The sequence below is a fragment of the Gymnodraco acuticeps genome, unplaced genomic scaffold (genome assembly GCF_902827175.1).
Source record: "Gymnodraco acuticeps unplaced genomic scaffold, fGymAcu1.1, whole genome shotgun sequence".
In the NCBI taxonomy this organism is placed as follows: Eukaryota; Metazoa; Chordata; class Actinopteri; order Perciformes; family Bathydraconidae; genus Gymnodraco; species Gymnodraco acuticeps.
In genome coordinates this window covers 3,126,689-3,154,359 of record NW_022992206.1, presented here as the reverse complement: position 1 = coordinate 3,154,359, position 27,671 = coordinate 3,126,689, and the positions used below count along the sequence as shown (strand labels likewise).

The 27,671-nt window shown below is 40.5% G+C and overlaps 1 protein-coding gene across 1 annotated transcript in view; it reads left to right on the top strand.

Moving 5' to 3' along the window:
• Positions 1-6,989: 6,989 nt before the first annotated feature.
• The window catches only part of asic1b (acid-sensing (proton-gated) ion channel 1b), a 203,086-nt gene continuing 182,404 nt past the window's right edge, over positions 6,990-27,671 (top strand). Inside the window, exons 1-2 of the mRNA XM_034205737.1 lie at positions 6,990-8,305; positions 16,722-16,917. Of these exons, the coding sequence (XP_034061628.1) occupies positions 7,944-8,305; positions 16,722-16,917 (558 nt within the window). The 5' untranslated portion in view covers positions 6,990-7,943. The remainder of the gene's footprint in view (positions 8,306-16,721; positions 16,918-27,671) is intronic.

Below are 27,671 nucleotides of genomic sequence, written 5' to 3'. Positions count from 1 at the left end.
TCATGATATAAAGAAGTTGTGCGATCATAAACTTAGCTTTTAATATATAAAACGTAAATGTAGCCGTGTTTTAGAAGCAGTGCTCAAATGCTAAAACCATGCCCGGCACCGTGGGAGGACCAGGCCCTCCCATTTGACATTCCTGCCCTCCCCCAATAAACACGTTTTTTTTATTATTTATGACATTTAAAAAAAAAATATATTTTTCTTTTTTTAATTATAAAAAAAAAGTGAACTTGTATGCTACATACAGTACGATGTATGTGATGTCAGATAGTAACTAAAAAAGAAATCGCAGGCTACGTCAAATCAATTCATGTGTCTGTTGTGATTTGTGATTCGTCCACATTTAGACCAATCACATCGTCACACTCTGCCGCCTATTCTGGATTTGTTTATTGTTTATTGTGCATTCTGTAGACTCCCATTTCTGTTTGAATTACAAAATGGACATCAGAAATTGGCTTAAAAGGTCTAAGGATTTATTAAAACGAAATAGCGATGAAAGAACTGCAGCCGATGGTGCTGCTGGCGACCCTGCACCTGCCGTTGCAGCAGCACGCCTTAATGTCACAAGCTGGACCTCGGCAAACCCCGGGGCTGAGTTAGCAAGCCTAATCCTTGACTCATCAACACCAACCTCCGAGGCACAGCTCCTTGTGCCCCTACCATCACCACCTGCGTTGCCACACCCTGTACCACACCCGCCAGCATCCTCCTCCTCCGTGCCGGTGCCTCCACTACAGACGCTACCTTGCAGCACATCAACAGGTACTATTGGGCCAGCAACAGCTCAAAGACCAACAGCCCCAGATGATCTTGGGGCTAATAAACCCAACCAGGTGAAACTGGATCGTTTTCCAGGGAGATTGTTTTCAGGAAAGAAGCGCACTTTTGCCTGCATGGTTCAACAGACCATGGCTTGAATATTCGTTAAAAGCAGACGCAGCCTTTTGTTTCCCCTGTAGACAGTTTAAAGTAAATACGTCTTCATCTGATGCGGCTTTTGCTGTCAAAGGTTTTTGCGACTGGAAACACGCATTACAGACTGATAAAGGACTGCTAAGGCATGCCGCATCAAAAGAACACATGTCATGTGAGAGTTTGTGGAGAGAGAGACAGATATACGAGGAAACAAATAAGGAAATTAGTACTTTGGTGCAGATCAGCTGGCACGGAGCCGTTATTACGTGTCAGCTGTCGTTGATTTACCAGTGTGTGTGCTGCCACGCACACAATGTTTCAAAAGTGGTTTCTACGTTGCCCTTTATTTGTGTATGTATTTGCGATAAGTGTGCGTCTTTACGCAATGCTGTTGGCCTTGCTGTTTGATATATATTGTGCCGCAGGCACATGACGGTTTTGTGTGCCCTCCCATACAAATCATATGCCCTCCCTTTAGATTTGTCCTGGCGCCGGGTCTTGCTAAAACATTTAGCTGGTTTTCGCGTGTGATTGATCTGTGAAAATGTCAACACAGTAAAGTGCAAAATAAGTGTTAATGTCTTGCATTAGCAGCTCTCCAAATATCTAATCGCATTCATCAAGGATCTCCCTTGTGGCTGTAAATGCAGAAAGTTGGTGGATGATGATTCTGAAACTTTTCTTCCAGCCGCAGAGAATCAATCTTGCAGCTGAGAGAGCCGATGCGGTATTGAACTGGAGACACAGATTAATAACCCATGTTCAGACACAATCAACCACTCTTAAAGGGGTAGAAAAAGCAGTGACAAGATGACAATACCTCCTCACCCACAAATTGTATTCCACTACGTCCTTCATCTGTGCCAAGAAGACACTGATATCAAACTGGCTGAAGATATGATGGCAAGGCCTTTTAGAACAGCTTCAAATTCCTCCTCTAGACTTGGATGTCAAACTTGAAAAAGCAAAGCAGAATGGCCAATTTTTACCAAAGTAACTATTGCACTAATGTTGTGAGCAAAGGCAATTCTCTGAAGAGCCTGACATGGAAACTGTCTACATAAAAGAAGATACTTCTTTCTGAACATTAGCATGAAATGATTTGCTCTTTGAGTCGCTAGGACAATATACATATTCCCAGAGTACAGGGCTTTGAGAAGTATTATTACCCTTCCAACATTGCTTGAAGGAGAACATTTTTTGGTGAACTGCATCACTAAAGAGCTTTGGTGCGATTGAGGGTGTCTGTTGATGGATTCCCCCGATGTCGATAAAGGCATCCTTGACTGATAATGATTATTGCCCACTAGGGGAGCATGCATTTGTCTGGGCTGGAACCTGCAGATACTCATTATTAGATCTAACGACCATCTGTCTATGAAGACCTTGTCTGTCACCTTCTGATGATGTCATCCTCTGCACCAGCGCCAACACAACAGTTGCCTGAAAGATGGTTATTGAGTTGGGCTGGAAACGGACTCAAATCATCAGGGTCAAGAGCCTCTTGCTCCCTCTCTGTCCTGCTTGCCCAATGATAAGTAAAGAGACTTGTCAATGGGACCCCTGAGTGTATTCATATTCCCTGCCAGCTCTCACTGAGTTGGTTGGCACTCTGCGTAGCCTTGGCCAAAGTAAAAGCCAATCTACATGGAGCGAGCTGAAAAGAAAGGAGGACACGAGAGAGAGGGGAGGAGAGGAGAGATTGGTTAATTTCCCCTTGTGTGAAAACCTACTCTCACCACTAGTGTAATCCAAATGAAATATTAAAGGAGACTAGACCTCACAACGTGTTATGAAGACAAACCCTGTGTGCTAACATGAACCAGTTTCCAATACAAGTGCTATGTACAGTATTTATACATAATATGGTGATTGGTATGAAAATAGTTTGAATTATTTAACTTTAAAATTAATATGTACTGATGAGAAAGGTATGACTTAAAATATATTATTGTAATGGCACTACACATATTATTTGCAAGGACTAAAAACCTTGTGGTAAATAAACGTGTTATAATTACACAACTCATAGGCCCTCGTTTTACTGTTTAACGTAGAGCCTGACAAGATATTAAGTATTCGAATAAGGTTTATTGCCAAGTACATGTTCACTTATACTTATAAATATTAAGAGGAAATAAAAGTAGTGTTTCACCTAAAATGTTTTGTTATCAAGGTGGCTCGGTCGAAGGTGCATTTTTAACAGCAGAGACGCTACTGAAAGATCATAGAAATGTTATAGGAATCCTTCAGGCAGCTATATATTAGAATGAGTAATTGTAGTATATCGTTTAGATTAGAGAATATTTTCAATCCAAAACAAAACGTACAGAAGGACAAGAAAATGTATTTACAAATCCGTCTGCTCCTTCAGCACCACGGACAGCTTCATGGATTTATCAATACACAGCACAGCTGGACTGCTGATATTGAAAGAGCTATGGTCGGAGCCATACATTCTTACTTGCCAGATAACGGATCAATGAGTCAGGCAGACTCGACTAACTAAACATCCCCTCTGCCCTTGCACTCTCCATGCTACGAGTGGATGGAGAGTGGGGCTGGTAGGTTATCAAGGGGGATGCGTTTTGGTCATTTGGCTAATAAGGGGTATTGGCATCCCATACTGCTTATAGAACTGCTAGCCCAGCTACAACACAGGTACCCACACAGTCTCAAGGGACCATTTGTGCTCCTAGTAGCTGTCAAAGCTCCATCAGACTCCCAATCCATTCTGCGGAGAAACCCAGCCTGACGGTAGGTTCTCATGGCTGGTTAGCTCTGACTACCAGCTTTATTTTACAATCCATGCTACACTGAGTGATAGCCAGTCAGTCCGCTCATTGTCCCCTTTCCTTTGTGTGACCTCCATCACTTGTTTCTTCTTCTCTCCTCCATTACATTTTTAAAATATTTTTGATGGGGATGTCCCAGCAGAGTTTGACGTTTCAACACATCCATTACAGAGTCATCTTAAACTATAAACTCTTTCTAAACAACTTGAAATCCTACTAATTATGTATTTAGTTAATTTCTTAGACTGTAGCTTTGAAAGGAGTTCTCACTTAGCCAGGTATGCTAATCTTTCTGGCTTGCATTAGAGCAAAAACTCATTGATTAATTTAATCTCACATTTTTTATCTTTCTTTTTCTGAAAAAGAAAAAATAGCTTGTTATTATTTCTAAACTGATATTTAATATGTCATGTACTTGTGGGAGGAATTTAATAAATGGTGTCTGTTGCAGCTTTCAGAGACCTCACTCTCTGTAGTGCAGTTTCATTCTTTAAGTTAAAAAAAGCTCAACCTCTCAGAAAGGTGATGTGCTCATCAGCTTCATTGTTTACAACAGCAGTAATGAAGGAGAAAAACTAATTACCACAATGAAAAGAAAAGCTATTATATGGGAGCACAGAGGCAGGGAAATTGTAATGTGTAAGCTTTTTATATTCATATGTCCATGTGGAAGCGTACTCAAAGGGCTATCTGTCATTAATGCATTTTGTTCCCTCGTGTTCCCAGTGGCTCTTAGTGCTTTTCTGCTTAGTGAAAACATCAGTCATCCTTCCTAACACTCTGTGTTACTTAATTTTTTCCTCAACTGACAATGACTGAATGAAAGGCCCTACATTATTCCTGTTTTTATTATAACTACCGATTACTGTAAATTAAAAACCCACTTTCAAGGTGCCAATGGATGGAAATGTAATCATTAGTGTTGGGGAAATATTTTCCTGGGCCCATAACTTTTAACCAGTTTATCAGTTTGTATTGACCTTGCTGAGCACAGGCCTGCAGCCTTGGGCTGCTGTGCTCTCAGTGTTTTGTCTCCCTATTCCTGCCAGTTGGCATCAGCTGATATAGGTGTTATAGTGCTTTATCTTGGTATGCACAATGTTGATTATTCTCTCAGAACCAGCTAAATACATGGGTCTGGGGTAGAGACCTTCAGAATTGGTTTGGCATCCGTTGTGTCAACTCGTGGCACAGCACATGTCTTGTGAATTCTCCAGCCGAAGCTCCAAATAAACCGTCAGTGTTTGCCATCAAAGTTCCTGCTCTCCGCATGTCTCTCTGAGTCTCATCTCCATTGCTTCAGAAGTTTCCATCAAAATTAGCAGGCCTGGGCAATAGGAAAGTCCAGGTAAAGCTGATCCAAAGAGCAGGATGCAATGAAAGCTGCACTAATAATGACTTGGTCAGAGAGGCCTATTCATCCGTCCTTCTCTGGGGAGCAGTGCACTACAACATTCTTCAGTATCGACAGAAGTGTCCCCTCAGTGAGCCTCTTTAGCATTGTGGCACTAACAAACAACCATGTTAAAGTCTACATTTGGATAAGCATCCCAAGGTCCCAGCACCTGCTATCAAAATGTACCGCAGTCATTTAATATCTACTGTAATTTCAAACCCATCTGCGCCGCACAATGTCTACCCAGAATGCACATCACCTCACTGGAAGAGAGCATGGCTCATCTTCCCAGCACTGCTGATCAATACAAGATGCCGTCTTTATAGATGACTGCCACATTGTCACAGTCAATACTATGGCAAATGGCAATTATGGACACATTATGAACAATTTCATGGGTGAGCTCTCCTTGCCTCTTGGCAATACGGTTCCTATGACAGATTTGGCACTGGCAGTCTTGCGACACATCTGCCTTATTGCCTGTGTTTGCCTCACTCACTCTGACATATTTGGATGTTCCATTCAGTCAACTACATAGAATTGGTCAGGAGAGAAAATAAAATGTAATGTGTTCAGGGATTTGTGTGTGCCAGTATACAACTATGAGTGCACTCATGAATAGACACGTGAATATGTATATGCAAGTGTGTATACAACATATTTGTGCAAAAAGTGCACAGTATAGGCTATGTACGTACATGTTTTTGAGTATGGAATGTTCACCTGGAACTACAAACATACACTATGTGCTCAGTTTTTTTAACAGTAAATATATGTACAGTGTACACTTATGCAATGTACATATATAGACAGTGTTTCCCACAGATCTGAAATATACTTGGGCGGCCGTTAATATACCTGGGCGGCCCGCCCAAGTATAGTCTATGTGAGGGAAACCCTGGGCTATATATTCACAAACATGAATGAACTGATAACACACATCTTGTGATTCTGATTCGTACCTAAAACAAACTTGTGTTACTTATCTTTTGTTTCTTTTTGTCTTTTATTTTCACCTTCAGTGAGCAAGTCAGAAGTGCCAAAGTGCCTTTTTGTAAAACTTTATTGAGTAGGCCTACTTGGCTGTGCATTATGCAAATGAGTAACACCATGAGTTACTACATTTATTCATACTTCCTTTCAAACTTTTCCACTTGAACATTGCACATGAACAGATTCATGGTGGGGGATATTGAACTGGGAAACAAAGGACCCTGGGAAAATTGCCAAGTTTATTTGGGAAATGTGTTATTTTTAATTAAACAATACATAATTGTCCTCTTGAAATTAGCCGTTGTTTTGGTTATCAAAGTACAAATATCCATAATCAGTTCAGTAACGGTTTTCAAGGGGACAATATTTACTCAAATTGATGGGTTTGGATGATGGGGGAAACTCGTGTCACAGGCTCTTTAAGGGCCACCATACATTAGCTTATGTTACATGAATGCTGTTTGAATTTGATTTGCCTTCATTAGCTAAGTGAGCTAACAACAGTAGGCCGAGTTCAATAAAGAGAACAGGTAAATTATCTCACTTTTAATCTTCTGTAAATGATACTATAAGTTGTTGCTAAACATTTGCTTTACAGAATGAAAATTATAACTTTCCACAGAAAGTAAAACTTGATGCTAGCTCGTTTTCAATAAGCTAATGTTAGCTTTCAGCAAGGAGAGTATGGGGAAACTTGCATTAAAGGGAATGACACATTTTTGAGTCATGCTGTCTTGACTGAAATTGTAGTCTCGGTAACAGTCTACAATCCACTTCTTGGTTAAACACAAGCATTGCTGAAGTGACACCGACTTCGTCACCCGGTGTAAAACCACATGCCATCCTATCCGTGCTCTCTCCTTCAGAGCGAATTTATCCGGGTAAACCGCGACCACCTCTGGTGCTTTCCGTTCAATTCACAACACTGAGCGTTTCGGGCGGTAATTATTTGTTTATCCCAGATACACATTTCCCCCCTCAGAACACTTTTATTCAAGGATAAACCAGCTGGAATCCGAAGAAACCGGAGTAGGCTAATTATCCCTGCATTGTTGTGGAGGCAGCTCGGAGGAGGGGATGGATGCGAGGAGCAGAGGCGGCTTTCTGACGGACCCTGCTCCTATGTGATGCAGCTGTTTATGCTGGATGTGAAAAAAAACCGGACACCCTGACGACTGCTCTTAAAACGCTAACGGGCGAGAAATCAGCGGCTATTTGTTATTCTGCACGTGTTGGGATTGCATATGAAGAGCTGGGAAAGCCATGTAGCCAGTGCCGTGCACACAGAGGGAGAAAATACACCGCCGCTTTGATTTTCTTATTCACATTCTCCTCGCTAGGGTGATTCCACCGTTTGTTTTCTTCCTCCTAAACAGTTTTTTATTTTGCTACAGACCTGCCCAGTGGGTTTTTTGAGTTTTGAGCGTGGAAATCAAATACCAACTCGGTAATATCACAGAAGTGTGCGAGGAGAGAGGACAGCATTGGCATCTATCCATGCGCGCTCCACACCGGGCTATTTATTATGGAACTGTGACCCCAGTCGAGGTACCTACTACACACGTTTTTCTACATCTACACTTTCTCTAAGGATTTTCACCACGTAAGAACGGAGTATTTTGACGGTATCTTGGGTAAAATGCTCGGCTGTTTTGCCGGCTGTCAGTGACGCAACATCTCAAACAGACTGCATGAGAAATACATGCGTAGAAGGGCGTGAACTTACAGACACTAACCTCCTTTCCCGTTTATAAAGCATCTGCTTATCTATAAAGCCAGTTTCCTCCGTGTGCAATCCTATACCCTTCATTCATCCCAACTCATCCCGGGGCACTATGGATATCAAAGAGGACTCTGAGGACATGGACTACAAGCGGCCGGCTCCCATCGAAGTTTTCGCCAGCAGGTCCACGCTGCATGGCATCTCGCACATGTTCACTTATGAGCGGATGTGTATCAAGCGCACACTGTGGATTTTGTTTTTCCTGAGCTCCGTGGGTGTGCTGGTGATGGTGTGCGTGGACCGGGTGCAGTTGTACTTCCAGTACCCTCACGTCACCAAGCTGGACGAGGTTTCGGCTCCGATGATGGTGTTCCCCTCTGTCACCTTCTGCAACCTCAACTCCTTCCGCTTCAGCAGGGTGACGCGCAACGACCTGTACCATGCTGGGGAGCTCCTTGCCTTGCTCAACGGCAGGTGTGTGTGTGTGTCTGGTTCCCATATAGTAAAACATGTGTGTTAAGGGCTGCCTGTAGCAGCTCTACCTGTTGGTATATGGTGTCTAGAGGCAACACTGGTTCCTCATCTTTAAATTCATACCATTCAGGATTCCTCCTCGCCTATAAAAGTCAGTTTCTTATAACATAGGTTTCAACAGTGCACAGACTCACAAACAAACAGCTTGGATGATATGGTTTTGCCTGAGGGACTATGGGAGGATTTAGTAGTTGTTGATTCAGGATTTGATTGTGTTAGCAGCACAGCGTGAGATAAAAGTCACAAGATACAAACAGTTGGCTGGAAAGGTGCCTTTTAAGTTGGGCAATTCTACTGCAGTTGTCAGGAAAATGTATCCATTCTTGTAAAAATAATTGAGAACCGTTAAATCACAACATTTCTTAACCCACACACTCATTAGATATTTTGTAAAACTTGTTTAAATCAGTTGAACTCTGCTGAAATGTCCTTCAGTTTTCAATAGCCTTGTGGAAATGCAACAGATTTACTTTCTTATCTGTTTTGTCTCACATGAAATCGTACGTGTCTCATGGAAGTGCAAAGCCGTGTTCTTACACCGGTCTCACTGGTTGTCTCTGTTAGGCCATCAGGAGATGTACAAACAACTAAAACATTGACAAAGCATGAAAATCCTTTCAAGGCTCTCAGTGAATATGAACTTGGACTGACCTCAGCTTGACAACATTTGTCAAGAAATTGATGAAATGTGTTTTCTAAAAAGCAAGCATTATAGTTGATTATTTAATAATGTAGTGACATTACAGTTCATGTCAGCTGAACTCCAGACTGCATAAAGGCTGCTGTATTTGTGAAACCTCATGCCACAACATGAAATGTACCCCTCACATCAATCTGCTGGGATATGTTAATACAGTATTCGATTAAAAAAAGAGGATAAGGAACACATTTTATCACAGATGTGAATCATGTGATTCCCCCAGGTAACAGATTGTGGATGAGCTGTTTCTAAGTGGTTAATAGAAAATGATGAAGGAGAAAATGCCGCTGGTGCAATTCCTTGCCTCATCATTTTACAGTTCATGTGATAGGAATATCTCAATATTGGATAAGTAGACAAGTATATTTTTAAATCCCCTGCTGACAAAATGTTGAGAGACTTATGTGTGTGATTCACAACCGCATCCCCTCCCTCTACACGTGTTGCCTTCTGCTCTGCTTTGATCATTTGAGTCTTTCGACTGCCATGACAAGCCCACCGTTGACTGTTGAATATTTTGACTTTAAATGTCCTCACTTTTTCATTTCTATTTCTCCATGCTTATTCGGATCACGTTAAACAGTAAAGTACACGTAACCATCCTTGACACTATTCACAGCTTGGGCACTGAAATTGACACAAGCATAGCCATAGGTTACTGCTAAAAGAAAAAAAGATCTACTACATACAAACACGTCTAAATACCATCTTGAACACATTATTCAGTGTATTTTTTGTTTATTGATTCACACAGCTCTGCTGCCAAAGGCACTGCTGGAGAGTACCTCCGTGGTACATGCTAGGATGACATAAATCCAATGTCCATGTTTTCATACTGAATATCGTTGCTCTGTGACCTCTCTCTCTATATATGCATTGATATTACTGGTGATAACCTTACAGGAAAGAAAAGCTTCCATTGCTCAGGGCTGCAGACCCAGTGCTTTGTGTGGTATGGATTTCAACTAGTGTGCCTACATCCTACATGGATTTGTTACTCCGTGTGTTCCGTCAGCTGTAAAAGCAGACTATTCAAATATCAACAGAGGCTTTCATTTCTATTATTTGTCAGTGCAGGTGCAAACTGATTTCCTGTAAGATTCACACGAAGAAATGAGGCCAAAAACACAGAATAAACACCAGAGGAAACAGACATTTAAAGCATTGACACAAGTGACATTGGAATAAGCTGACTTTAGATGGAGAGGGGGAACTGCAAGCAGAGGCAATTAACTTGTGTCTCGTAAGCTGTGTGATGAACAAGTCTTTATCCCTGTGTAATTAGTGCTGTTTGTTAAGCTACAGAGTTTTCCCTCTGATTACAACTCGCATATCTCGCACTGTCTCTTGCCCCCGCTGTTCAAGTTGGCATTGAGGGAGACGTCCCCTTACTTTTTGCCCTCTCAGAGATTAATCCTTTATGTGATGTTTTTCTGAATATAAATGACAAGGTAATCTCATGTATTAGTTTAATTATACAAAAACATTAAAAACAATAATATTAAGTACAAGAAGAGGCAAAAAACAGACTTATTCACAGTGTTGGGAAGAACACAATATTCATAGACATAAATGAACCAGCATGAACATGATAATAGTGATGGCATACTATTGGATCAAGATATAATCACCTCAACAAATATCACAGTTATTATACCAGACAATTGTGTGTCTGTATGTGTATGAGTATGTGTATGGTGGATTTTGGTTTATACAACTGCATTAACTCCGTAAAGGAGTACAAGTATAATGACTTGTCCACTTGCACACAAGAAAAACACTTTCAAAACAACAATTCAATAATATTCTAAGCATATGTTGTAACATTTTTAAGAGGAAAATGTTTTTTTCAGATGGGGAAAGTCTCACAGAGATAGAAAAATAACTGTATAAGGACTTAAAAAACACTTTATCCTATAGTATTCTTGCAAGCTGAGGTCACACTCGGCAGTGCAAAACATCACAGGTAAATTGCACTATTTTATTTGTATTATGTTGCAAGGGCAATTATATGATAATTAACTATTTGAAAAAGGTGTTGGTTATGCATGTAGGTGCCAAAAAGTGTTGGATCAGCTTTTGAAAGTCATAGAAGCGAGTCTTCTGCCTACACAGTTCTGTAGTTCATATGTTTCCTGAGCTTGCAAACATGATCTAAATTCACATGAGTGGTGTGTTAAGTGCCGCAAAATGTAACGCTCGATAACTTTGACCGCAGTATCCGTCTCAGCAAGATCACAGGCCCTAATCAGGATTTACTGCAAAAACAAAGTGCTTGGGAGGCAAGCTTATCGTAATGAAAACACAAAACCACAGAACTGCTTCTAAAGCTGATTTTTCAAATGTTGGTTCATTAGCATTTATATTGTGATTTTCTGAAAGGGGGAAGATTATCATTGTGGAAACAAAAGTAAGCAGTTGAGTGTTGGGTCATTGCAAGGCGCACTGGATGTTTAATATATTTCACCTCTTTGGTTTGTTTTTGTGATTGCTTAAAGGTGGGGTAGGTAGGCTACTTTTGGAGAAACCAGCTCGAGTGCGCTAGAATTTGAAAATACACAGCCGGAAGAAATCTGCCACTTCCTTACAGAGCCCCTCCTCCAACACACACGAACGCGCTCATGACCAATGAGGGCACGAGATAAGTTTGTGCACAGATGGAAGGCTGACAGGCAGGTAGGCCATCCAGTTATTTTAGCCGGGCCGGCTCAGATGATTGGTCGTGCTTTTTACAGTACTACGGCTTCCAGAGATTAATTTTTTAATGCATTTTTTGTCAAAGCACTTCAGATATTCATTGCTATCGGGATGTTAAGAGCATTCCATGGAATATAACAAAAAGTGTATCTCGAGCCGGTTTCTCAAACTTACCTACCCCACTTTAAAGATTAAACCGATTTGTTTAGGTTCGCTTCACCTCGGTGGCCCTAGTTTGCATTTCTATGATCCTGTCCAAATTGGCAAAACAGCTGTGACCCAGGTACACTGTCATTAAGATGTGATTATGAAATCTCTGCTTCCAGGAATCATTGCATTTATTCATGTTCAAGGACAAACAATTCCGCTGCTCTGTAGTGTCTGGGTTCAATTAGCACTAAGTGGATAATTACCTGAGATAACATCAAGATGTGTTCATTGTTGTTTCACACCGCCTGTGGCAAACTGGGTACGATGACAGTATCAATGACATATATGAAGACTTCTTTGTGTAGTTTTCTATTGACTGAGGGTTTGAAGTCCTGAGTGAGGACAGTTTTTAAACACAGTCCCCCCGTCAAAGTTCACTCAGATGTTGCTAGTATTTACTTCTCTCAGTGAGGTGGCAAAGTGATGCAGACAATCCTAAATTCGTTTTACTCCCCACAAGAAAATTAAAGTTCTTGTGGCCAATAATCCAATTTAGTCACCCCCACCCCGTTGTGAGTTTGCTGTGATTGCTTTAGGGAGCAGTGGCAGGGCAATATTACAAATCTACCCATATTATTGTGATTGTGTGCGCTTCAACTAAAGCCTCCTGACTCTGGAATCTGAGCACAGCATTTTAAGTGCTCTCCTGGCAGCTTTGTGTTGCTTATAAGACAGAGGCTCAGGATGCAATTTAATTAAATTGAGAATAAACCACAACAGCCTGTGTTTTCTTATTAGAACAAAGCATGACAATGTAGTGATGTAGTCCCAGTGACAGAGCACCGACTGTGCTTTTTATCCAAAATGCACATGTTCACTCATTAAATGCTCCGTGTGATTTCACCTGCCATTTCCAGGACCCCAGATTATTTTTAATCTACTATTCTTGTCACTAGAAGTATAGTTGCGCTTAAAGGACTAATTGACTTACAAAGTGACTATTTGTATATCAATTACTCACCGTGTGTTACCTTGATTTCCTTAAGTAAACTTTGTTTTTCTTGCATACCTGCATGGTTAATAAGATAAGTATAATAGACAGAAGAGTCTCGATAAATAGAAGAATATATGGGCCATGTTCAACAACAGCAAAACGTTATCAAAACATTTGGTTACACACTTAACTTGTGATTGTAATCCAAGATGTATTCATCCAATTCATTTGACCTTACTCTGTATATAAGTAATATTTACTGGGACTTTTTAGGAATGGGAATGGAAAGTTTTACATTTTGCAAGGAAAATAAAGTGTGCTTCAGGAACTCAATGTAGCGCGGTGGTGAGGAATAATAGGTATAGAATGTATTTTCATTAAAGGGCCCATAGCCCATAGCATAGCCATTTCTACTGATCATATTTCCATTGTTGAGGTCTACTAGAATAGATTTAAATTGTAATTTTCCAAACTCACATTGGTTTCTCATTCAGCATCTCTGCATCTCTTGTTGGAGCTCCTGCCCCCCTCCCTGTGAGCCCAGTGTGCTCTGATTGGTCGGGACGTTGCGAGGCTCAGTGAGCTGGCTTACAAGGCGATACAGCGAGACAGCGCGAAACTCATCCTGAGCATTACATGTTACTTGTTAGACGCTTTTATCCAAAGCAACTTACATACTCAATACTGTGGGCAATCCCCACAGGAGCAATTTGGGGTGAAGTGTCTTGCCCAGGGACACAACTACATGCGGACTGCAGTGGGGTTTGAACCTGTGACCCCCTGATCCCAACACCAAGGCTCTATCCACTGCGCCACACGCCTCCCTACACACAAATATTCACAGCCGAAGTAAAAACAATAAGTGTAGCTTGATATTGAGTAAGAAAAAGGTTTTTAACGCTGTGAGCATGGGTCTGCGGAGAGCATTTCTCCGCGATCCCAACTCGTCTAATACCAGTGTTCAGGGAGCTCTATGCAAGTCAATGGGGACTCCCTTAGTTAGCCAAGGGATCCTGGTGTGTGAGGGGCTCCGCGGATTGGTCCATTTGGGCCAATCTGGTCATTTGTTGTTGATTTGGGTGTTCACACGTCACTGAACCCAGGAAGAAAACAATGGAAAATGAGAAATCCCCAACGAGGCGTTCTGGGGCAGCATAGACAGGTATTTTCTGTGTTAGAGTTTTACTCGCTACAGGGTGTTCTTTGAGGGTTTGTGACTCTGCAGACCGTTTACATGCATAAAAAGCTACTTAACACACAAGGGGACGGGTAATAACCAGAAAAGCATGACATGGGCCCATTAAGTATTTGTTTAACTCGCTACAATCCATATTATATCCTTTCATGTACTTAGCTGATTCAAACATTATAACATTCACTTACAACAACATCATTGTGGACAATCCTAACATTGCACAATCCATACATTATAACAAACTTGACATGAATGTTTCTGCTCCACTATTTTACCTGTACAACAACATCAACATGCAGTTTCTCTCTTACACATCTAACAGCCAGGTGAGCTCAAAACCCAGGTAGAGTCAGTATTTAGATTAGAATTATACAATGATTACAGCATTGTGTATTCCTGATGGATGTAAGTCATTTGTAAAAAGTTGAGTCTGTTTTATTTGTTAATGAAAGATCTAAATGAGCTCCATTTAAAGTAGCTGTCAAACCACCTAAAACCCACACATCTCTCAGGAAAATTGACTTTTTAAGTAACAATTGAATCATTTTCTAAATCCAACCACTCATTTACAGTGCCTAATCTGATCACACATTCAAACACAACTGCAGTTTAGTATTAACCCTACATTCATATAACTTCAACAGCAGCTCCATTTTTTTGAAGGGCAGCAATAATAAATACATGTAGTATTATCCATTTAAATGATCTATTTCATCTTTGAGTAAAGCTTTTTTGTCCTTTGCAGCTTTGGAATATTAATAATTATTGTGATCCTAACTATGAAAAATCTGTCATATTTTGCAAGCATTTTAACTTTTGTTCAGAGCTATAGTGCCAATATTCTGTCACAGCAAGTTTGAACCTCAAGCATCACAGATTCGTATCTCTCTTCAGTGTTTTGAGTAGAGAAAGCGCTCATTTTACATTTCTCACATGGTGAGTATTTTTATTTCATTCTGTTTGTAGTTAGTAAACAACATTGTGGCTGCATGGAACATATTAAACTTCTTGCAATTGTTGTTGGGAGGCAAGTTAACAAATACATCGCCAGTTGAATATTAAGGCAGTGCTCACAAAATAAATATTGCAATATTTCATTTTTTATTCATGGATCAACTTATTATTCTCCTCATCAAGGGAACAAACTCTTGTTCATAAGTACCTCCTAAGTTTGACCTTGTGAGAATAAAAAAGAATCCATTAAAATATACCACCAATTATGGTTTGAAATAGTGCCCATGTCCATGAGAAACACCTCCGCTGTCAGCCACTACAAAGTCACTCACAGATTTATCACCGGGGAGAAGGGTACGTCTCTCTCTGTCTCTCATGGTTTACAACTCTGCTCTCTCTAGCTTCTGCTTATTCATGTTTGCAAATGGAAATTGAGTTGTCCAACATTATTACAAAAACACGAACCTTATTTTAAGATGGCTGCTGCTTTCTCACATTACACACAACTTCATATCAAATCTCCTAACCTTAATATTTGTTGCTCAGTTAATTCAAGAAACACTATGAACTAATTTACAGTGTTCACTCTGATGGGCTGTGTGTGTCCCAACTAATTATTCTCATAAGTATCTGTCAGTAGTGCTTAAACTTGGCACTCCATCATTTGGTATGCTTGTACCACTGATGGGCCATCGCTCAGCAGGGGTCATCAGCCTTTCCTCCAAGCAGGGCCACACCTGTTAATTGAGGTTAATTTATATCTCTGAATAACTGCGAGCAGGTGCTGGAGGTTGATGGTGGTTGTCTAATAGAAGCATGTCATAAATGCATTTTCCAGTGTGTTTCATATGGCTTCAGTAGCTCAGTTTGATCTTTGTTGACATGCGCAAATCAATTATACTTTGTCATGTTTTTGATGTGTTTGTGTGGAGTAAAGAGAGACAGAAAAAGAGTGAGTGTGTATGCTTCCCTTGTACACCTGATTACGTTTTGCCCTTAAAACATATCTGTAGTGTAGAACTTGTATATAGTATAGTCTCTGTTTTACCAGTGTTCTGGATGTAAATTGCAGCATTATGAACACTTACGCGTATTACGTGAAAACCACCACCATCTCCGGTCCTTTATATAATAAGCAATTATCCCCCACTCAGGTCCACCCATGTTTGTTGGCATGCCACAGCTAGGATGCCAGTTTCAGGCACATCACACCCATTGTTCAATTATAGGGCATGCTTGTTTTCCTTCTTCTTTATTCATTTTAACATTGTTTATATAATATAAAGTTCTGCAGAAAATGATTGTCTGCCTGCCAAAAGCTTAAAATGTATTTTTTAAACGGAATTGAAGTACAGCTTAAACTGTGTGTTACTCTTTTCTCAATGGGAATTCTTTGAAGTCGGAAAAAAACGTGTCTTTGAAAATTAAATTAATGTCATGTTGTCGACTCTGTTGTTGCAGTTAATGTGTAACTATTCATTTTGAGTAAAGTCATTTGAAAAAATACCGTATGACTAATCCAGCAAGTTATACAACATTGTCATTGTAAGCTTGTTGGTTTTATTCCAAAATCAACTAACTCAATTGTGGTTAATTTGATCATGTGTGTGTATTCATCTTGCTTACTGAAGTCCACAAGAACTAAATACAAAACTTTATTTTCCAGGTATGAGATCCGGGACCCACACATGGTGGAGGAACATGTCCTGCAGATCCTGAAGGAGAGGGCCAACTTTGACAACTATAAGCCCCGCCCCTTCAATATGCGTGAATTCTACGACCGGACGGGCCACGACATCAAGGAGATGCTGCTCTCCTGCACCTACCGAGGCGGCGAGTGCAGCGCCGACAACTTCAAAGTGGTGAGTCAGACTTATCAACAGTAAATACCCTCCAGCTGAGGCCTGCCAAGACAAGGGTCACTGAGCATGCTTATAATACAAGGTCAGCATTGATGAAGTTTATACAAACATCTATATGATATGACCTCAGTTAAGAAATCATTCCTGAAGGGTCATTTTGGGAAATGACAGGGCTGGACATACATGGGTTTGAATTGTATAGAATGATTTTCTTTTTCATCAGTTCAATCTAAGAAGGTTTCATCAGTCCAGATCATTTTGTTCCCTCCAAGAATGAACTGCCCTACAGTGTACATCTTAGTATGTTGACACTCCCTTTTATATGTTTGCTACAAGGCCTTGCACACTGGCCTTAGCGTGCTAGTGCAGTCTCTGAAAGGCTGAGCGATGCCCCATAACGACTTGAAAGTTTTTCCTGAACCCTGGGTCACTGCTATAACACTTGCTTTATGAGTAAGAAGTTAAAACATTGGTCACTTTTCCTGGAAGTGTTTGTTTTTCTCATCTATTGGCATCCAGTTATTACCTTGAACCTGTGTGACCTTAATATTTGTTGTACAGTACATGGATTCATCACAGCAGTAAAAACAAACACTAAGCTGTCTGAAGCACAATGGGTTTACCTTGTCCTGATAGTGTCTGTCTAATAACTGCAACAACACCTGTTCACATTTATTGAGACACTTCCTGCAGATAGACTTATTATGTAGGTAAACACTAACACAATTAATGTTAAATAAATGTGTATTTTGATGACACAAGAACATTTACAAATGTCGACTTGTTGCAGAGATAAGTACAGTTCTTTCTCTTTTATAGTACGGTATGCAATTCAGAACATGATTTATGAATCGACTTGTGAATATTGTGAAGTCAGTTTGTGCTGTTTGGACTGCTAACGTTTAGCTCAGCCATCTCATGTTCAGAGTAGCTTGCGGGCCATTCTAGCCCAGACTGATTTTCATAGATATACTTGAGTAATTTGCTTGATATTTGACTTTCTTTACCTTCCAAATGTGTCTGTCTGCGGTGAGTAGTAACTGTAATAATGACATTACCTTTTGCATTAACATATCTGCAATGTATTGCTCTTAAAGACTTAAAAAGCCAATAGAAAGGAACTATTAAAAAAAAATGTGTGTGGACAGAAGGCAACACCAACTCCAAATCTGAAATACAATGAAATAAATGCTAGCAAAAAGTGAGAGAAAGGCAGGAAGCCCTTTCTCCTTTCCTAAAAAAAAAGACTGACGAGAAAAAACACTTTTACACATTTAAATGTCCTACATCGCAACTAGTGGCAGCCTGCTGTGGGAGCGGGAGCTAATCCAGAAACTCTCCAGCAGATGCTCATGCCAGAGCAGGTGGCAAGTGATGATGGCACTGCGCTGATAAGGTTGCAGTCTCTAGAGAATCCTGTGCTAATTGCAAACTACTACACATTTGTAGATGTCTCATAAAGAGTCCAGTCCAGTCCAGTCACTGATAATCTCTTCTTTGGTGCCTTTTATGAAGAGATACTCCTGCTTTTGAACTAAATAAATGCAGAGCCCCTGCACTATATTTAGTGATGTGTTCATCTTGTATTTCCTGTCACTTATAGAGGAAGTTATCCCTCCCATGGCCTTCCATGACATGAACTACACACATTTCTGCACAAAACTGACCCTCCAATAAATGCACATGCTTAAATAAAGAGGGTTACATTACAGGTGTGCTTCACATGACAAACATTCGCTCTTCCAGACCATTGCACCAGTTTGATATACAGTATGGCATGCTTGTCTGTGGAAAGAAAATGTCTGAAAAACAGCCATACAATTATTATGAAATGTGACCCTCTGTCTCATTCTTACACTCTGTGTCCTTCAGTGGTCCTCTGAGGTGGGATATGTCATGTTTTTCCCACCTCATATCCCATAAAACCATGTAGTACAGCAGAGGGCTGCAACCCGTCCCACATGGCGGTGCTGCTCTAATGTGCTGATGTGACCACATTTACCGTAGTTAGTTGTGCTTATGGCAGATGGTTCTTCGCAGGGTTCTACAGTAATGGTACAGTAGTGGACCCGGATAGCACAGCTCAGCAGAGAGCGCTAATGGTGTGGAAAGAATCCTCAGTGCAATAGAAAAAGGACGATGAACGCTCCCACCAGTCTCTGCTTCCTAACCATGGTTCCTAACGCCAGAGCATGGAAGCAGGAAAGCTGTGATTAACACTGTCGGCAGCTTCTGCTTGTTTACCCCCAGCATCGGCGGTGTGCCTCGCTAGCTGCTCCCTGGCTGTGGAAGATAGACAGGAACAAATGTCTCCTGCTCCATATGGCTTAAGGGAGCCCAGTCCCATAGCCTCATTTTACCAGTACTCTGATACAAATGGGAAATAAGGCAGTCAGACCATAATTGAATGCAGATAGTCTGAGATCCAGAGAGAATCCTTTAATACTGCCTAGGCTTCTAATGGAACAGATGAATATACGGATTAAATTGGTTTCACATTGTTTTCAGGCTCACATTCAGGTGTTGAGTCCACCATTAGCCAATGTAATCGTCAATTAATAATCACTATACCCAGCCATAGTACCAATGTCCAGCCATTAAAGCCGGAAGAATTACAGATTAGTAACTCCTTCTATCTTTGAGCCACTCAATTCCTCTCATTGTGTCCCTGCCACCTCTTTCTCCTTGGAAAGACTTTGATCATTACGAATTCAGAACATTGGGCTTACGTTTTTTAGCTCGGATGATATTAAAGAACAGCAGGGAGGAAAAATTACCCTCAATTAATATTAAAAGCTGGCCTTAGGCTTCTGAACCATAGCTGCAGGAGATAATAGGAGAACACTAAAAAGTGAGTGAAATAAAAAAGCCATAATTAGATTTTTTATGACCTTGGGTTTAGTTAAAGAGACGCATACGTTGACACATGGAGAAATCATGAATGTACAGAGTCAGTTTAAGAATAATTGGGTACAAAGTCTATCTGAGTGTATCCCTAAGGAACTCTGCAGATTCATATTTTAAATGTGACTGATGTCATGACATCTAAATGATTTCATTTTTGAACACTTCAAGACACCCACGTCTGACAACAATCACCAGGGAAAAGACTGACTTTTAACTTTAAAAACTGAAGTAAAGGAGGGTTGGTGGAGAGACAGAGGCATCACATGAGAGAGGGGATAAGAACAGGAGAAAGAGGGACATCAAGAGACCCAGGTAACAACAAAGTCCCTGGGATGAAACTAAACATAATGGTCAAGTTCTGCAGAGTGACACAAAGACACATTGCAGGAGCAGCAATAGAGGTACTATCAGAAGACAAACAGGTTTGGGCTCATTTAACCTCTCATTTAATTCAGACCTGCTCTGTATCTCCCTTTTCCAGCTGCCCAATTGCTTGCCCAAACACAATGAAGTATGGCAGCTCAACAGGTCTCTCTTTTCCACTCTTATATTCTTTGTTTAAAGCAAAATGTCAGTTTCTATCCAAATGCATAAATGGAGTACACATATTATAGTTCGTAGTGGTATTTAGACAAGTTCTCAGGCTGTCTTGAACCTGTTTTTTAAATTTGCCCTGACAATGACCTCCAGCACTACTTTAATAGTTCATTCAATATTCAGTTTTAATTGTTAACAGCAACATTTGTCTTGATACAGTATATTCACACGGATGAGCAGTCGCCAGCCAACTGAGAACGTGGATTTGTAGATGATGACATATTATGATAATACATTTTGTCAAGTGTCAAAGTTCAACTTTAGTAATTAGCTTGAAACTGCAGTTGACATTTTAATACCTTTAAACTTAATTAAATTGAGAAACATTAATTGATACAACTGACTTTAAATGAGAACACATTGAAGCTAGAAGGGCTCTCAGAGAGTGCAGTACTCGGCCAAGGACATTTACATAAGTGACAAATAATGCGTGTGGCCGGCCTCTGATTCGGATACACTCCAAAATGTAATGGGTTCTTCCTTGGCCCTGACTACATCCTTTCATCATGTTTCATTAAAAATGGGCCTCTAAGTTTTCACTAATGCTGCCGACAAACAGATAAACCAAACAAACCAAAAGAGAATTCCTCCTTGTCGAGGGTCAGTATCGAAAGACTGAAAGTGTTTTGCATACTTGCAGAATTTAGTGATCTTTGCATAAAAGCTTCCTGAAAAAAAACATGAAGATTCAACTCTTAAAGCATGAAGCTGTTGTGGGACAGTGCTTAATATTAGCCATTAGCTTTATTGAGATAGTTGTGAGGTGATATCAGTTCAACATTTTTAGTTAGGGATTATTTTCCTTAAATGATCCCCATATAAGGCAGCTTTTTCATTTATCTTTCATATTTCCCATTAGCCCATTTAGTCTCCCTGCCAAGTGTTTGACAAGCGCCCACTGCACCCCCTACCTTTGTGTAACCCAGACTCTTACGTAATTACCATGATCATGATTCTATTGAGCTATTGGCTCCATTTCAGCACTGCATTGACCCTTAGAGTCCACCCTTGGTTATACAGAGAAGTGTCGGTAATGAGATGTGATCAATAGAGGAAGCTTTTCAAAGACACCTGCCCATAGATCACATTTTATATAAAGCCCCGTGAATCAATATGAAGGATACGGTTGAGAGTCTTGGTTGAATACAATTCTCTTTTCACACAAGTGTTACTTTGATGCGATGATGGGTCTTTTTTTTTTTTACATCTTACAATCTTTACAAATGACATCTTTTGAGTTAACAGGGACTGTATTTCATTGCCGAGCCACAGTGGAAGGATACTAGCAGTTGTGTGTAGGCTTCTGGGGCCAGCTTTAGGCATCTGATTTCTTAGCTTAATTCCTGATGTGATCTAATTGAATTATATTAGCTATTAATCGTAATGACTGTTGACACTGACAGTCTTTTGAGGTACCTGCCATTTGTGATATTGAATCTCCCATTCCTCATCAACTGTTTTTGACACAGCTCACTTTTGTTCCACCCTTTTTTATTCATTAATATTCCGGCCTCATTCATCAGCTCAAAGCCAATGATTCTCCCGTTCTTTTTGGCCAGACTATCCCCACCACTTTCCCTCCCGTGGATAAATCAATCAATTTTCTATTACTGTAGAACTCAAAGACATGGATCAATATAGTTGTTGCTGAGTAATGCATGCATCCCTAATGAAATGAAGCCCTTCTCTCTGAGTGACAGTCCTGTCTTTGACTCGTACCTTCTGATATATATATAATAAGGATTTTGTAATGTGTCCTTTCAAACTACTGTTTCAACCAACTAAGATGCAGAATCAAACATTTTACATTAACAAACAACATCGTGTAACGATCTGTTTCTCAACCTTTCTATCTGATTACGCTCCATAAATCCATCAAACGAGTTCAGGAACTGTGGTTTTTTTATTCTTGCCAATGGTTTTATTATCTTTTTATTACATATCTAAAATTAGTCATTGTTATCATGTTTCTCTCTCTCTACTAAGACATAGTATTGCCTTGTCTTTTCCAGTAGATTTGGTCAAACTTACATTCAAATCATGCATCACTTGTTAAAACACTTTTATTCTGTATTTATTTAGTTTCACACACTGTAAAGTTTAGCATTTTTCCTAATTTAGGATTCGCTTAAAGTCATCTTTTAATAATGAGAACATACCAAATACACATCAAAAGCTTGTCACATATATTGTTTTTTTTCATTAATGAAATTATTTTTCAAGTTTGCATTCTGTGACAATTATGGCATGAGAGGTTGCCTGGGCAATTTAAACGTAAATTGCTCAACAGAGAAAGAAGGATTGATACTGGGACTAGTTTTCCTGGCTTTAATAAAAAATAAAACAAAGCATTTCCTTTTCCGCCACTACACACATACACAAACTAACACCTTTTCCTGACCTCATTGTTGCTTTTTTAAAAGCAGAATGATTGAATGATGAAATTCAGAAAATATCTGAGAATCCATTGGTTCCATGTGATCCTCTCAATGCTTCCACCATAACCATTTTTTCTCATGATGAATTGAGTGTGGGATAAACACAATGAGGGGTGAGTAAGAGGTAGAAAGAGAGGGAGAGAACTTGTCCCGTCAATAATCAATTATAAACACTTTGGTAGAGATCAGAGGCAGCGGATGGCTGTGCAGGGCTTTGGAGTGAGAGGGAGAGGAGGAGAAAGTGGAGGGGGCAGGAACCGCTCTGGGGGGCTCTGCTTGGCTCTGGGTTAGTGGTGCCAGTGGGAACAGGGGGAAGGAGGAAAGAGGTGGGGATGAGAGAGAGACCAGGGAGGCCACCAGCTGGATGAGAAGCATGGTGCTGTGAGTGCTCAGGTCCTCCCTGCATTCACACCGTGTGTAAAGCTCTCAGCTCCCACTCCACTGCACAAACAACGCATGTACGCTTTATATTCTGCAGACAGTCGTGGTGATCCTTCACATGCTACTGGCAGGTGGCACACTGCTGAATTAGTCGGCTAATTACCAACCAGTATCACATTTCAATGGCTGACTACTTCCCTTTATTCCCTTTTCCATCTTTTTTGTGATTTCGTTATTTTAATCGCAAACCTGTTCTGTATATATTCTTCCCTTTTCTTCCTGAGCAACTTTGGATTCATTAAAGATACATTACTGGTAAATGTGATTAATGGCTTTGGCTTTAAAAGTTCTGATAATTACAGAAGCTGATTGATGACTGCAAGCGAGATGATGTGATGCTTCCCGAGATTGCGTGATGTTGTAGCGTTTTGCCTTAACTGTATTATTAAATATGACACTTGTGAAGGTGAGCGACAGACGGGTCAAAAGGATGTTTCTTGATTTCACAGAGGACAGGGCACAGATGCTGTCATCTTGTATTTCAGCAGCTGGGGATAGATAGAGAAAGAAAAGCTCTTGAACTACGAGGGGCCCATGGGAAGGTGTGTTTTCATCTTCATCCAACCATTGTCTCTAATGTTTCTCTCTTTGTACTCTATCATAGGCACATCCACTAACTTAAAATATCCCTGTCAACCTCCTTTTGACTTTGTTCCTTTAATCAAAGACTATTTGAAGTGAGAAACACATATTCATAATTGCTTGTGTTCTTGTTACAGATTAGAAATACTAATATTCACATCTTTATTCCTAATGCATTGATGTGCTGAAGCATGTACAGTAGGTCGTTTCTTGTGAAGCTCAGGGCTACTGTATGGTGTGCTTTGGTGAAGAAATCCTGGGTGTTTCTCAATGTCGAGTACGCTTGCTTGGTAGCACATGTCTTCTGAGTGTCTTGCTTCAGAAGCGAGGCAAGAATCCTTCCTGGCATTCGGAAAACAAAGAGTGAAACAGAGGCTAGCGAGTGTGCAGGTGTGCGTCATATGAGAGGCCCCGCCTTACATTTTCCGCCACAGATTTGGGGGAATTGGTCCGTGCGCAAAGCATTGTGGGGATTTTAAGACCGCGGAGTCTACACATGTGCAGCCTCGAAATTTCTCCAAACGAAGTACGCTCTGTAGATTTCCAAGTATGCTGGACATTGGAACAGTACTTCGGCAGCACTCGATGACGTAGTATGCTTGAAATAGTGGCTCTGGAGCAGCTTTACTCGAGATTGAGAAACACCTCCTGGATAGCTACAGAGTTGTGAGCTTGGATAAGGACCGTTTCTTCTAAAATAGTGACACAATGTAGTAATGTGATTAAAGAGACATCATTTATCAGACTCTTGGGTCTTACGGGTGATGAACAGAAAGTAAAGAATGAATGGTTACATTACATTTCATTTGGCTCACGCTTTTATCCAAAGGGACTTAAGTGCAAGAACCAAAGAGATTCAGACTCCGAACAACATGGTCTCTTGAACTTATAATACATAAGAGTGTTGGGCGTCTTGAGGACAAAACAAATATAAGTGGCATATTAAGGATTACATCAAAGCATTGCTTTATAATAAACTGTGACTAGAAAAAAGAAAGTGAAGGCGATGGAGCAGCCATGGATAAGACCTTCTCTTTGTTTGTTTTCTATAACTTTTGGTGAATTCATCTGTCAATGTCTGTCAATGTCTGTCAATGTCTGTCAATGTCTGTCAATGTCAGTCCTCCAGTCAGTCATTCAGTCAGTATACCGTTTTAAATGAATAAAAGATGCCTTGAGTTTCTAACTGGTGAAAGTAGAGATGTGTCACTCGAGGCTCAGACTCAGTGTATCCTTGTTATCATCTGTTCACCCACCACCGCTGTAAGGCAACAGCTCATCCAAGCTTCATTGCCTTTGTTTTCACTACTTTGATATTGTTTGTGTTGCAAACATGAGAAAAGGTGCCATTTTTTAAATGTGGGCGGCTTATTCATCAAAAAGAGCTTCAAGAAGACCAGATTCAGAAATGTGCTACAAGTAGGACAGAAAAAGTGGTTTGATATATTGTTGTCACAGGAAACATTACATTATCAATGGATGCCATATTTTTGAAAATGTGAAATACTTTTTTTTCTACATCACCTTTTATCTCACCATTAATGTTTCGAGAGGAAGAGCCCTTTTCTTTCTTGATAAAGCTATATTGAGAATGACAAATATGTGTTGAAATTAGTTTAGCTAGTCTTTGTTATCTGTTAGTTGTTCTGGTATTGTGACATCCCCGTGTCATAATCTCCAAGGCATCCATTTAAATAACCTGAACCTCCTTGACTTGATGTTAGAAAACATGAATTGAAGTATTTTTCTCAAAATCATAATGTTCACTGATGGCTGTTTTTATCAACACTTATCTCTTGTATTTAAAAGTGTATTTATATGTACTCCTCCCCGACACAAAGTAAAATAATCTAAATGCCATTGTTTAAAAATGACAGAGTGGAGCTCCTACAGTAACACTCTGAGTGTGTTGAGGCGCAGAAAGGTGGCTGCAGGGGCCAAGTGTTCAAATGGAGAAAAATACTTCTATAATTGGAACAGTTTCCCTGTCCAGAGTGTCCCGCAAAGACACTGACTCAGTGCCTCAGTGGAACGTTTCAATATTCAGACTCTGCCTGCAGGATCCTAAACCGTGCTCTCTCTCTCATCCTCATCCGTGAGCTGTCTGGATGTCACCTTCTGATGTTTGATTAACAATATGCTGTAAGAGATGAAATATATATATAAACATTCGTTCTAACCTCTGTCACCCTGGTGCTGTATCCTACACTTTTCCTTCTTAACCTTTCCTCTTTGCTGAAGACAACCGTCAGTCATTATCTGTTAATCTTTCCTCCTCAGCTCCCAGTCTTTTTATCTCTCTACTCCCTTGCCACAGATTTTTTTTCTTCCCAGCAGCGGGGGTTGGTGAGGGAATTTAAAAGCATCAGAAATCATTTACAGATTGCTGAGTGTACAGTTCACACCGGCCCAGTTCACTGTGCAGAACTCAGAAAGGTGCAGGCAGCATATTCACACAGTCCATCTAATTTATTGCTCTATTCAGTATTACAAGTGTGTGTGTGTGTGTGTGTGTGTGTGTGTGTGTGTGTGTGTGTGTGTGTGTGTGTGTGTGTGTGTGTGTGTGTGTGTGTGTGTGTGTGTGTGTGTGTGTGTGTGTGTGTGTGTGTGTGTGTGTGTGTGTGTGTGTGTGTGTGTGCAAATAGGTCACACATAGTAAGGGCTTCAAATTAAATGTCCAGATTCAAGAGCTTACAGTAACATGCTGACCTGCAACTTTGGTGGATAAACCTCCCAACAGCAGAGCGAAGTTATCTGACTTGTGTATCTCTTTGTGCTGTACAGTTATCTGAAAAGCTTCCTAGGTTGTAATTTACTAAACTGGGGCAGACCTGCCTTTCCTGCGGTTTCCCTAGCAATTGAATATGTGTCGGTGTATAGCACATCCATCAGTTTTTCATTACCTTATATATTATTTAGTTCTCTCATTGTCCTAAACACTAAGATGCTTCAAGTTGTATTTGCCATATAGGCGTTTATGGAATGCTGCAACTTTCGCCGCTGCAGCATTCCTCTTTTTAATATGCAAAAGTAATTTTGTGTTAATGCCTAACTGACAGTTACAATCGATGTGCCAGGCCTCGGTTACAAATCAGTAGATTGGAGGTGGCAGCAGAGTGGACGCGACTAAAATACAGCCGCTGCACCCTTATTCTGTCACTGGGTTTATGTTCCTGCTCGCCAGGCGCCAACAGCTGAGAGATAAGTGCAGAGATTATTGGGTGGCAGTAGCTCAGTTCATTTGTCCATATTTTCAGGTCCTGTTTGTGTGTGTGTGTGTGTGTGTGTGTGTGTGTGTGTGTGTGTGTGTGTGTGTGTGTGTGTGTGTGTGTGTGTGTGTGTGTGTGTGTGTGTGTGTGTGTGTGTGTGTGTGTGTGTGTGTGTGTGTGTGTGTGTGTGTGTGTGTGTGTGGGTGGGTGTGTGGGTGGGTGTGTGTGGGTGGGTGGGTGGGTGTGTGTGTGGGTGGGTGTGTTTCGGGGTTATGTGTAATTGTAAAATAACACAGAGTGAAAAACTTACATTTCCCCTCTGGGATTGATCAAAGTTAATCTTCATTGTAATGTTTGAATGAATGGAGTTCAAAGCACCCGATACATTAAAGAAACATTGACTGGATCCGACAACACTCCACTTTATTTTGACTTAAACAGAGAGGATGTTGCCAGATGATTTAATCTGTGTCTTAGTTCACATACAATGCCAAATAATTTACAGCAACTGCCTCATTTTCAAGTGCCCTCTTCTTGGTTTTCTTACCCTTATAGATATTTGTTTTACTGCCAACATCCT